This window comes from Plectropomus leopardus, chromosome 21 (assembly GCF_008729295.1).
Source record: "Plectropomus leopardus isolate mb chromosome 21, YSFRI_Pleo_2.0, whole genome shotgun sequence".
NCBI lineage: Eukaryota > Metazoa > Chordata > Actinopteri > Perciformes > Serranidae > Plectropomus > Plectropomus leopardus.
In genome coordinates this window covers 14,515,508-14,528,442 of record NC_056483.1, presented here as the reverse complement: position 1 = coordinate 14,528,442, position 12,935 = coordinate 14,515,508, and the positions used below count along the sequence as shown (strand labels likewise).

At 37.9% G+C, this 12,935-nt stretch overlaps 1 protein-coding gene across 1 annotated transcript; it reads left to right on the top strand.

Annotated features, from left to right (window-relative positions):
* The first annotated feature begins 279 nt into the window (after positions 1-279).
* zgc:112332 (uncharacterized protein LOC553712 homolog) lies at positions 280-9,130 on the top strand. Its single transcript, XM_042510404.1, has 7 exons — positions 280-651; positions 1,306-1,421; positions 3,406-3,561; positions 4,248-4,352; positions 5,908-6,117; positions 7,839-8,031; positions 8,239-9,130. Exons 1-7 carry the CDS (start codon positions 641-643, stop codon positions 8,339-8,341), a joined length of 894 nt encoding a protein of 297 aa, XP_042366338.1. The 5' UTR covers positions 280-640; the 3' UTR covers positions 8,342-9,130.
* The last annotated feature ends 3,805 nt before the right edge of the window (positions 9,131-12,935 follow it).

The window sequence follows — 12,935 nt, the reverse complement described above, 5'->3', positions numbered from 1 at the left end:
CAGTTACATCACAAAGTTGAATTTTAGCACTTTGGCTTTTGGATTTGGGAGAGAGTTGCTCATGTTTACTAATATTCTGGGATGTTTTACACCATAGAAATTACATGTATGATTTTGAAAAGGGGCGCAGTCCCCCTTAAAAGGACCTTCATACGGCCCCAAATACAATTATTATTGCAAAAGCATGTTTATTATTACAAATGTTAAAAGGCTCATAGCCCTTTTTCTATTGTAGATGATTAGATCTTATGCTTTAAGTATGTCATTTTTGGGGGAGGCATTTATATTTGCACTTTTCTGAGGCGCAGTGGTCTCACATACGGCGGTGGAGAAAATAACTCAATTATTTTGACAGATTAGATTTCCTACCGGACTCCTCTCTGGTCAGCTCAGTCTTTGGGACTTGAGTCTCTCCGGCAGCAGGAGCTCTTCCACAGCCTGCAACTTGCAAATCAATTATGCGTCAGCTCGCTGCTGATTGGCCCAGCGGTGTTATTGTCATGACAAACGCGGCGGGGTGGGCAGAGATGACAAGCACGAAATCCATTGACGAACTGCTGGGAGGACTGGGAGGTAAATTCATTTCTTGCTGAAGTCGCACACTGGTCCTGAGGTGGAAATCTGTTGCTCCTGAGGAAGAATGTACTGCAGGTAGGAAAAATGAAACATATGAAAATTAAAGGTTTTATTAATGAAAGAAATGTTAGTAACTTTAGGGAGATGACATTACGTTGTACCAGCACATTTTACAGTAGATTAGATTAGTGTTAAAATGTGTAAATTGCGTCGATTTAGACCGTTGTTGTTGTTGTTGTTGTTGTTCTTTTTGCTTGTAATTGCTTGTCATTGGTAAATGAAAAACAGTTAAAGTTACAAGTCTGATTGTTTTTGCGCAAGTGAATCTGTAAGAGATTTTTTATTATTATTACAGGAAAATAGCCACCCTGTATTTACATCATATTCATAAATAAGGAAATATAGGGTAGCATAACATACAAAACCATATGTGAAATGTTTGCTTTACATTCTTATATGCAACAAAAATGTTAGTTTTTTTGTTAGTCTCTGTTCTCATCAGTGTATAGGTAATGCTTAAGCATGTTTGATTTTTCTGTTAATAATATTTCTATATCTTAACTTTTGTGGTAAATTCCACAAATGATTACATTTCTGTGTGAAAGAGCATTAAAAGATAAAGTCGTTATAGACAGTAATATCAAAGGGGATTGGAAACTAACAAATAATAGTTATTATGTAAATAAATGCCATTTATTATCAACATTTTTGTGGTTGTGTGTTGTTCAGGAGTGTTTGCTGTCACCGCTGGTCATCTGAGGAGAGGTTGGATGGGAAAACAGTCATCATCACCGGGGCCAACACTGGTATTGGAAAAGAAACAGCCAGGGATCTGGCAAGAAGAGGTACCGTTCAGGCTTGTCTGTCCAGCTGTCTCTCTCCACCTGCCTCAGTCTATTTCTTGCTCACTCGCATTTATGTTTACCTACCTCTTTGCAATTTTTTCGTTAATTTTCGCCGACTTTCAAAGTGGGACTTACACATTCCTCTCTTTTTCCCCAGGAATTAAGCACCTCTAATGCTTTGGGTGGTTTAAAGTCTATGAAGCGTGATCTTTGATTGTGCCCTCCATCCTCAGACCACCCTCACAGAATCCAATTTAATCCTACTTGTTTTCTTATTCTGTCTTTACTCTAGCTGTTTTGGAGGGACTGTTACAAGTGATTTTATAGCCTCAGTATAACTTACATTCTCACATATTCCAAGAGCAAAATAAAGAACAGAGAAAAGAGATAACCGAAATGAGCATCTTGCTTCACACTTCAACAATCCAAGTGAAAGACAAGTGGCAGTGATGGAAGACAGACGAGGCATCAAGGGGACAGAGGGAGCATTGTGAGCGTCTAGTCCCCTCCTGAGCCAGACAGGAAACAAAGAGAGATTGGAGGGTGCACCCAGCAGTGTGTGCACACAGATAAGAGACACACAGACACACATGCAGAATGAGTAATATGAAAAGTGGTTCTGCATATGTGATTCAGTTTTGTCATTCGTTTTCACTTGAAAGGCTCAGCATGGCATCTACCTCCGCGTTTTGAAAACAACCACTGTGCATTTGTGCTCGTTTTATTTTGTAAATGAAAGGGCAGCCAGGACTTTTCATTTTGTGCAGTGATGCTTGTTGTAGAATAACATGAAAAGAAATACAGAACAATGGGAGAAATGAAAAGTGACAAAGGAAAGACAAAAACAAGTCATCACTTTCAGAGAATAACAACACTACTGGTCATTGCTTCTGAAGGATTCACTGTCAAATGATTGTATCGCCTTTCAGTAAATGGGATTATGCAATGACATGATGACAACATGATTATCTTTGCAAGGATTCATAACAGAAGGTGGTTCCCTGGGGCACAGTATCAGGACAACGGAAATTAATCTCAGCGTTTTTAATCATTTATTTGTTTGGCTGTAAAATTCATTACATCTAAATTTACTGGATTTGATCAGGTTTGACTCAAATCATTATCTGCATACTGATTTATGCATGCATAACACCGTACAACCATCTGCTGCATGATCCTTAACTCAGTATAACCTTCCCTTCTCACTGTTTGTTTACTATTTTATTGAATTGAGTGAACTTGGCTGCCAAGGGAATGTGGGAACAATTGGGTTCACCCACATGGGAACAGCAGGGGGGGAACAAAGACACTGTGATGGGATACAGACGCTACGCTCCAACTGATTAATGGCTCTCCTCATCTATAATTGGTGGGCACAGCAGCTATTTTGTATGTGTGTGTCGGTGTGTGGTGGTGGGGGAGTTGCCTCTCTATTTGTTAGTTTTTGTGAGCAGAGTGTGTATGTGTGTGTGTGTGTGTGTGTGTGTGTGTCTGTGTGTGTCTGTGTGTGTCTGTGTGTACATGTCCTCAAACCCCCTTTCTGGGCTCATTAAGGAGAATGCCTCGTAATTTGCGTCAGAGACGAATGGCACAGTTGAGAGGGTCCTGTGTTCATGTGAGCGGGGCAGCTGGCTAAATGAGAGGTTAGAGAACATTAGAGGATGATCAAAAGTACGCTGAGAGAGTTGTGTACTTCCTTCGTGATTGGCGTAGGCTTTGTGTGCCTGCAAACGGGCATAATGTTTGAAGTTGTGAGTTTGGAAACCTTGAGGGATTTTGCCTATCCATGCGTTTATAACTGTAGCTTCTACACTTGCTTATTCATCTTACTTTGGAGTAAAAAGGGGGCTGAAGCCTCGCCTCATCTGCAGTCATAAGATGTCACCTCAGATGTGTTTCTTCAGATGTGCGAGGGAAGTAGTGATGAAATGGAAGAATGTGACATTATTAACATATGTTGTGGCCTTTGGTTCTTGTTTTTCAGGCGCCCGCATCATCATGGCGTGCAGAGACCTGGAGAGGGCAGAGGAGGCCCGCACGGACATTTTAGAAGACACAGGAAATGAGAATGTGGTCATCAGGAAACTGGATCTCTCTGACAGCAAGTCCATCAAAACATTTGCTGAACTTATCAACAAAGGTAGGATTCTAACCATTCATGTCTTTGAAATGGCACAGTTGGTGGTTTGATCACTGGCTCTTCCTGTCTTTGTACCTGTGAGCAAGACACTAGAGAGACTTAAAATGTTTCCTGATTGTTAGTTTTTGCGTTGGCCTCTGTAGTTTGTAGCCCCTCTCTGACATGCCAAACAGCATTGAAAAAGCATTGATTTTTAATGTCAAATTGCTTTATTTATTGTTTTTTCAAATGTAAATCAATTGGTATGTTTTTTTTGGAGAGGAAGAGACCTCTGTTGATAATTTGGCTCCTGGTAAGAGCCTCCTGAACATCTGGATCCAAAGTTATCGGAGAAAAAAGCTGAGCACACATTACCAGGTGCAAGGCTAGCCGGTGGCTCATTTGTGATTAGCCAAACAACATTGGAAAAGCACTGATTTTTACCAATTTTAATCAACTGACGTGTTTGTTTTGGAGAGGAAGAGACCTCTGTGGATAATTCGGTACCCGGTAAAAACCTTCTGAACTATAAACAATGAAGGAATTCTAACTGGGAATTAATGCTTGGCACATGGGAAAATCTGCAATCCTCACTGCTTGATGCCACAAAATCCAACATACTACTCCTTAAATATATGGTTCTTCTGGTGAAATTATTACTAACATTTCCTTATTTTTTTTGTGTTTGTGTGGGCTGATCTTTTCAGAGGAGAAACAAATAAATATTCTGATAAACAATGCAGGCGTCATGATGTGTCCCTACTCGAAGACTGCTGACGGATTTGAAATGCAGTTAGGCGTCAATCATTTGGGTAAGTCATGCTGGAAGCTGCAGTCTCGACGTGGATTTAATAAATTTCATGTTAACGTGCATTTTTCAAGAATCTGTCAATCAGGCATGAAATGTTATGAAGTGGTTTGGTTGGCTTTGATGTTTATCAGCGAGATAAATACAAGAGAGACTGCTCAGTCTTGGTAATTGATGTGACATAAATTGTTGGCAGTCATGTCTTTGACTGATTTAATAATACGCTTATTTAGTGACAGGAGGGATTTTTTTAGTTTAGCTGGTCAACATGTCCGCCAGGAAAATGAACCAGAGTGCAGGCTTGCCATGTTTTCCCCCTACTGGACTATGGCTTCCCTCAAAAAAATTTTTTCCTCTGTGGTATTTTTGTCACAGGCTGACAGTGAGAAGAACAGACTGTGTGCCGCCGTGGTCACCAAACATAACAAGGACACAGACACACAGTCATACACACACATACATAACTGTACATTCAAAAACATCCTTTACATGCACACATGTACTTTCAATAATGATAAACTCTGGTTAGGTCAACAGTAGAACAGGAAATAGAGAACAATAGTATGGAAAGCAGGATCTTTAAGTGTCCTTCACAGAGTTCACATGTAAACCAAAAGGCAATGGCATCGCATATATGAACAGTATGTATACAGTGAGTTATTGATCGCATAAGTTTCAATATGCAGCACCTGAGACTCTCCATTAACACAGCTCACAATGTATAATGAGGTTAAGTTCAACACAAATATAGGCAACATGTTAGTTAGGGCTATTGGGTAAGGAAAATTACCCCTTTCACTTATTGTACATACAGAGCAGTCAGGACATATTTTTGACGTCAGGCTACGTCAGTGTGCTCATAAGGTACGGTGGTGATGTCTCACAGAGTGGTACAGCGCTCTCACTTCTACAAGCTCCAACTCTCTCATAACCCTTTGAAACATGGAGCAACATCACTTTTCTTGTGCTGCTGTCAGATGCTTTTTACAGCTATTTAAACATGTAGAAAAAAGACAAAAATTGCAAGAAATTAGATTTAGAAAATTATTTTTGAAACAGCTAGGGGAAAAAACCCCAATGATTATAATTAACATAATAACATATTTTAAATAATTTTACAAAATTGTTATGATTTTACGCACTTGTGCCAAGTCTTGTTGGCTGTTTGATATTTTTTCTTACATTTTTCTTTTTTTCCTTTTTCTTAAAACGAATTCTCAGCTCATTTTCGTGTACTTTTTACTAATTTCTTGCCAATTTTTGGGTAATTTTTTTCTTTCATTGCCTTTTGTAATTTTATCTTTTTTTTATTTTATCATTGCCTTCTTCCCATGTTTTTGGAAAAAAAAAAACCAATCCAATTTGCTCTGGGTTTTTTTTTTGTTTTTTTTTTATGAAAAACTAGGTTATGTTGGGTGTTTTATGAGTGGCTTTTCCAAATCGTTATGTTATCTGGCAGTATAACACCTTTGAGTGGATAAAATGAGCATGCATTTGGCTTAGAAAGGTTAAAAAAATATGGTGTTATGACATGGTTTGTGTCTCATGACTTTCCTCAGGTCATTTTCTGCTAACTTACCTGCTGCTGGACCTCATTAAGCATTCAACTCCTGCCCGTATTGTCATAGTTGCATCAGTGGCCCACACCTGGACTGGACTTCATCTGGATGACATCAATAGTGAAAGGAGCTATGATACCATGAAGGCTTATGGGCAGAGCAAGCTGGCTAACGTCCTCTTTGCACGCTCACTTGCCAAACAGTTAAAAGGTGAGGTGAGATGGTACATTATGACATGTCACAAGGTGTTGGAGGAAAGAATTTAACTAAATTACAGATTGGGGACTTAGGAAAGTCTGGGTTTAGAGGCTTGAGAGATAACCTCAAATGGGAGAGAGGAAGAGCCTTTGCAGCTGTTGCTGAGTAAATCAGAAGAGCAGCATTGTAATTAGTTTTACATAAGAAAAGACTGACGTAAGCAAGTCCAAACTAACCATTACATGCACACTGGACTGCTTGCATAAGTGTTTTTTTCTAATTTTTTTCTTTCTCAAATGCAGCAATTACATATGAATCACACTTTCCCTGGAAATGGGCCATTTTGTTCTCTCAACCCTCAGCTCTTTCTTTTGCTTGATGGCCAAGAAATGAAAAAAAAAACTTTAATGTTACAATTCCCACAGGCTAACGGCTGATTCACTAGATCTGGAGTATAGCTATCAAAACTCATTTTTTATTATTACTCAAAAACAAACATGAGATTAGACTATAAAACATGTTGAAAACAAAAGTTTCACTTTACCCATCACTGATACAGCATATGTCACACAGAAACACGTGTAGATTGTCTGCAGAACCATAGCAGAGTGTGCAAATGTTCATAACATAGACACACTTGTTTGCATGTGTTATCATGTATATACAGTATGTGTGTACACTGTTTTTACTGGATTGCAAGGCAACAGCCGGGGCCATGTTGACTTCCTGCCAGCTGATGTCATTTGCATAAACTGTGTCCAAAATCCCATACTAACATAGTAACATAGTATGCTAAAACGGTATTTGAGATAAAATACATATTACATTATATTTACACTGCAGTATGCCAATCATTAGTATAGATATCATAGATATAGATATCATAGTATGTGATTTCAAATGCAGCACAACACGACATAACATTGCAACAGAAAGTACAGAAGGACCCATTTAAAATTTTTGGGTAGCTTCCGAGTCACATACTAATTCTTTTTTACTGTCAGTAGGTACTGCAGCTGCCCTTACATAGTATGTACTGTTGCATGCAGTATGCACATAATCAGGACATTCTACGTCTTCATAAACACTGTGCCCTGAACTTAAACCCTCCTGCTTATATATCTGTTGCCATGGAGATCAAAGATAACACCACTTGTGGAGCTCGTCAGAGAAAGAGATCAGCCACTCTGCTGTTGTTACTTGGCAATGTGGGTAGTTTAACCATGAAGTTATAACAGCACACACTGTGGCTCAAAACATTTTACATTACTAAAATTAGCCTAGATATACATTTTTCTATTATTGTTTTGTTTTTGTTTTCTTTGTTGGTAATCCAAATGATTGTTATTCACTTTAACAATTAATATATAATACAATTGTATTACTATTCAGCTTCTGTCAGCTGTCAAACAGCTGACGTTCAGCTGTCATCTGTTTGTGGAGCTCAGTCGATGTGACAAAACTCCTGCGGTGCAGAGAATTGTGAGTAATAATAGCCAGAAAAACCATGCTGGCTTGCATTCTGCAAAATCAGATGTAGTAGAATGTAGTAGAACATCCTGGTATTTTTGGCATATTATGGCATCTGACATATTATGTATTGGAACATACTAAATCTTTTTCTTGCATACAATATATAATATGGTAGTATGGGTATTGGAGCCCACAGTTTATGTTGTCAAGTTTGAAACTGTCTATGTGTGACTGTGTAGGTGCTTCTATACATGTTGCAGGTACAGGGGTGAGCGTGTTCTCTCTGCACCCGGGGGTGGTGCAGTCTGACCTGTGGAGGCATCAGCACCAATGTATCCAGGTGGCAGTGAAGATCTTCAGGATTTTCACTAAGACAACACTGGAGGGAGCACAGACCACCATCTACTGTGCAGTGGAGCCAGGCCTGGAGAGCCAGAGCGGAGGTTACTTCAGGTACACACAGTATTTCAGCCAACCTACAATTGGTTTTACAAGAGCTGTCAGAGTGCAGCCTTCGTGCTGCTTATTATTACTACCTGCTGACTAACAAAAGGGTGTACTGTTTGAAAATATGGGTTAACCATTTTATTTTTACACAATAATGACAAATAAAGCACACTTTATGTAATGGTCATTTTCTGTCTCCATGTGACTGCTCAGTGACTGCGCTCCTGCAAGGTGCTCAAGAACAGCTTCTGATGATGAATTGGCCCAAAAGCTGTGGGAGATCAGCTGCAACATGCTTGGCATCACCTGGCAGTGAACAGTGACACATTAACTGTAGAGTGAAGGACATTGTATCATCTTTTAAACAGCACTTCTACGCACTTTTATAGAGGCATCAATGTAACTGTTGTGAAACAGGTGTATTTAATGACTAAGAGCACAATACAGGGTAAAAGTCGCTGGATCACTACCAAGAGTTCCTTTATTTTATAAAATCTCAAGATGTATCTGACATTTTAGTCAAAATTGTATTCATTAAACAGGACTGCATGATGAAACAGTCTTTTTACTATGTGGACATTCCTTGTTTAGACAGTTTTGTATCTTGAGTGCAGATGCTGTTCCATCTTGTAAGCTTGTAAAAATGTTTGCCAGCCAACTTGTTTTGGATGAAAATGACTTAAAAGTCTCTCTTAAATGCCCTTTAAAAACTTAAAGTTTGAATGTGGCGGGGGGATAGTAACGAGAACAATACGGCTCTAAACTCTACAAATGCCATTTTAAAAGTCACATCTGTATAAAATACTGCAGATCAATATTGTGGTTGTTTGTTAAAGCACTTAGATGACTGTTGATATAAAGTGAGTCCTGTTTTGCTTTTGTATCACTTTAAGAATTAAAATGTGCACTTATATTAATCAGTACAGTAAAACATGAGACAATTAGCTCTAAAATGATTCTTTTTTTTTTTCATTGAACTGTTTCATTGAACAGCGTTTTATCATTCAGTCTGCCTTTTCAGATGCCTTTCTGTTAGATGAGGAAGGAAAACCGAAAACTTGTTGATGTAACAATATGTACATAATGTAAAAAATAAACGTGATAGACTGGCAAACATATTGCAAATTGCTGCTTGTTTGTGACATTTGCGTCAAAGTTACTGTGCACGTGATTTTTGGGTGTATAGTTAATATTAACATTTCCCAAGCGGTTTGGTTGACCTTTTCAGATGCACTTAAAAAGGATTAGCTAAGTGTAGCCTATAAGTAATGAGAGAATGAGTGTCTTAAAGTCTTAGCCATGCAAACCAATCAGATGACTGAGTTTTGATGGGACTCACCCACATTCAATGCATTAAAATGACAATATTGGAATCTTGCTGCCTGTAGCAAAATACTATTTAGTATCATTTACTATTTTGCTTATTTATTAAGGCCCAAATAATGGATGGAAAACAATGTGTAGAATGCAGTACACTACATTATACACAATGTTTTTGCTGCATTGTTGGATATGAGTATTACTCTAAATGTGGTACTTGTTACACCACACAGTCAGTAAAATGTGGAGCAAAGATCAAGAGAAAATGCCAGGATTCTGTTTAGAAATGGTACCCTAATCTAAATCACATGATTGAGTATTTAAGACTAAAGGAATGTGGCTGGAGCAAGAGGGGTGGCCACAAGGAGTCTAGCACCAGTGCTGCCTCCGAGTAATGTGTGTTATGTTTAATGTTCATAATCACACTCAATAACTCAATTTTCTGTCAGTCAGCTACCCTCTTTCCAAAAATGTACTATGAAAACAGTTCTTACTTTTTTCTAAGAAACTCACAGTAAAAAAATATAGTGTGTTAGTGAGTTGAAGAGACTAGATTCTTCTTTCCTTTTTCTTTCTTTCTTTTTTACCACATAACAAAAAATAACATCCCCATGTATGAGAATTTATCCCACAACTGCCTTGCTCTGACACTAAACATACAGTATTAACATGTTTTTATATGTATGAACAAGAAGAGGAAACAAAGGCTCGTATGGTTGAATTATTTTAAATATTAAATTCTAAAATCATTAAAAATACACAGACAGAATGCACAGTAAATGTGATGGTGCAGGTAGCTGTTTACATACAATAGACAGTAACATATCAAAAGAAAAGCAGGTTAAAATTTTAAATAATTTCAGTTTGTTACAGTGGTGTTTTCTATCTATCTATCTATCTATCTATCTATCTATCTATCTATACATCTATCTGTCTAGCTCTCCATATAAAACACAAATTACATATAGAGGATCTAAGAATCAGTCATTCCATTCAAACTTGCACTTGAATAAATGTACTTCATTCCTCCACTGTTAACATAAATTGATACATTTAACTACTTTTCTAAGTCTAGTCAATATATTTCCACTGAGCAGTTATATTCAGTTCAAAACTAATAGCTACTAATATACTACTAATAACTACTAATATTTTTTAAATCAAAGTTTGTGGTTGATTCAGAATGAAAAAAAAAATGTAAACAAGGTTCCAGAGTGCATAATAACATCAAAACAGAGCTTGTTCATTAGAAAAAAAATTCCCAGGGGGTCATGGTTCTCCCTGGACCCCCTTACAGAGGATTAGGCTAAGCCCCCAATGTGCTCAAAGTCTAGAAACACCCCTTGTCTGTAATATTTTAAAGCATAAAAATAAATCAGGTCTAAAAATCAGGAGTGCATTTTTGTTTTGCAGCCTTACTAAAAGATGTTGAATAAACTGCACATGGGAGAAATTTTCCTCTTGGCAGAAATCCATTCATTTTAAACATGATCTTTTCCCTAAAGCTCACCAATACAAGGCGTTCTGACTGATAGCAAACTTCTCCCAATAGCAAATAGACCTAGGTATTATCAAGAACGTGAGTAAAATGGGGTTAACCCCTGCAACTATTTCTGTAAACCCCGAAACTGACAGGCTGACGCTGTATTTAAACCTCCTGGCCTGTAGGTGGCAGTGCGGATAAGAATTCAGGCTCAAATAAACAAAGAGACTGAGGATCGTGCGCATGCGCTTGTGAAGTCTACGTCAGCTCTTCTTCTCTAACCAAGCTGCCTAAAAGCTACGTGGCTTTCATTCTTCTGCCTGTCCTCTCGTCCCACACGACCTCAGACACAGGTAAGCTAAGTGCTGTTATATTATTATTATTTTTTTAACATAAAGCTAACACACTAACTGGTGTTAGATGTTCTGTCTTATATTTGTTTTGTTTACGGGATTTCCAGCTAACGTTACGTTACGTCGACCTGGTAGCTTTTCTCACGATAGCGTTAGCGTTAGCTAGCACTGGAGAAACATCTAACTTCAATGTTTATTTTTTAAAGAAAAAGACACGTCTTTCAACACATTGGTTGATATTTGATTGAAGAGGGAGCATCTACTGTATATTAACATGTATATTGTTGTGGGAGTCGTGAGTTGCTCAGTCTGTTGAAGTCAACGTCAGCACTTAAAGCAGCCTGTGCATTAGCATTGATTTTGTTTTTATTCTGTCTGCAGCTTTAACACCATGGATCAGGTAATGCAGTTTGTTGAGCCCAGCCGGCAGTTCGTCAAAGACTCCATAAGGCTCGTAAAGAGATGCACAAAACCAGACAGAAAAGGTAAGTTCATATTCTTACTTTTGTGGCCCAGTATGTGTTGTGTTGGCAGCAGCACCAGTTTAACCCAGCTGCCTAATTTCAAGTCAGAGCTGCCAGCTAACAGTTGTATGATCTAAAGAGCAATATGAGTACTTTTCTTCGATAAGGTCTATTGATTTTTGTTGTTGATGTAGTCTGTTTTGTTTTTGCCTTTCTACAGAATTCCAGAAAATTGCTATGGCCACAGCGATTGGGTTTGCCATCATGGGCTTCATTGGTTTCTTTGTCAAACTCATTCACATCCCCATCAACAACATCATTGTGTAAGTAGCAGTAACATACACACACACACACACACACATATTTATATAGTAAAATTGTGTCATACAGTTAATGTTAAAAAAATGTTTCAAGTATTATAGAAGTGGAACAGTGAAGAGGTGGGTTAACAGAAAGGGGTTGTCTTTCCCTGTCTAATTATTTTCTCCTAGTGTGTCAAAGATATCAGTGATACTCAATTTAAAAATCACATTCAGTGTATTTATGAAGTAGTATATGTAATCTTATACTGAACTGAAGATGAATCTCTAAATGACTTAAATGCCACTTATTTACCAGAGCTGTAAGAGGCTCATTGAATTTGGATACCCTGTTTGAAAGTGTTAATTTTTTTATATTAAATATGAAAACATATCAATCATAATCCCAAAATGACAGCATTTGAGCCTTGAATTGTGTGTATTGTTATCACCCTAGCACTAATTCTTCACAGATCAAATTACAGTAAATTTCAGTGATCTGTTATAGTTGTCACCCGACATTACATGATGTTAACAAGTGCCATTATGTTTCTACAGTAGCCCAGAGCAGACAAATCAAACACCAGCTCTGAAGAGGGCTTTTTTGGGTTCTTGCGTTACCAGAAGGCTGCTGTACGGTCTTATAAACACTCCGAAAGACAGGGGTGAGGGGAGGGGTATTTAGTTGGTTGCATTCTGCAACCCCAATGCTAGATGACACTAAATCTGACACACTGCGCCTTTAAGTTTTATCACTACACTAAAAAAAGAGACAGAAAAAACATTTGCACTGGTAACACTCATGATTTTATTTTATTTTTTACAGTAGGATAAAACATTCAACTGCTATTCATTTAGTCTGTTACCTTAATAATGTACATTACAATAATCGTAATGTACAGTATCCTAAAGTGCAGAGGTTGGATTGTCCTCTCATGTTTTTTTTGTTTTTTTTCCATCTAGTGGCGGTTAAATCCTGGTCAAGAAAAAA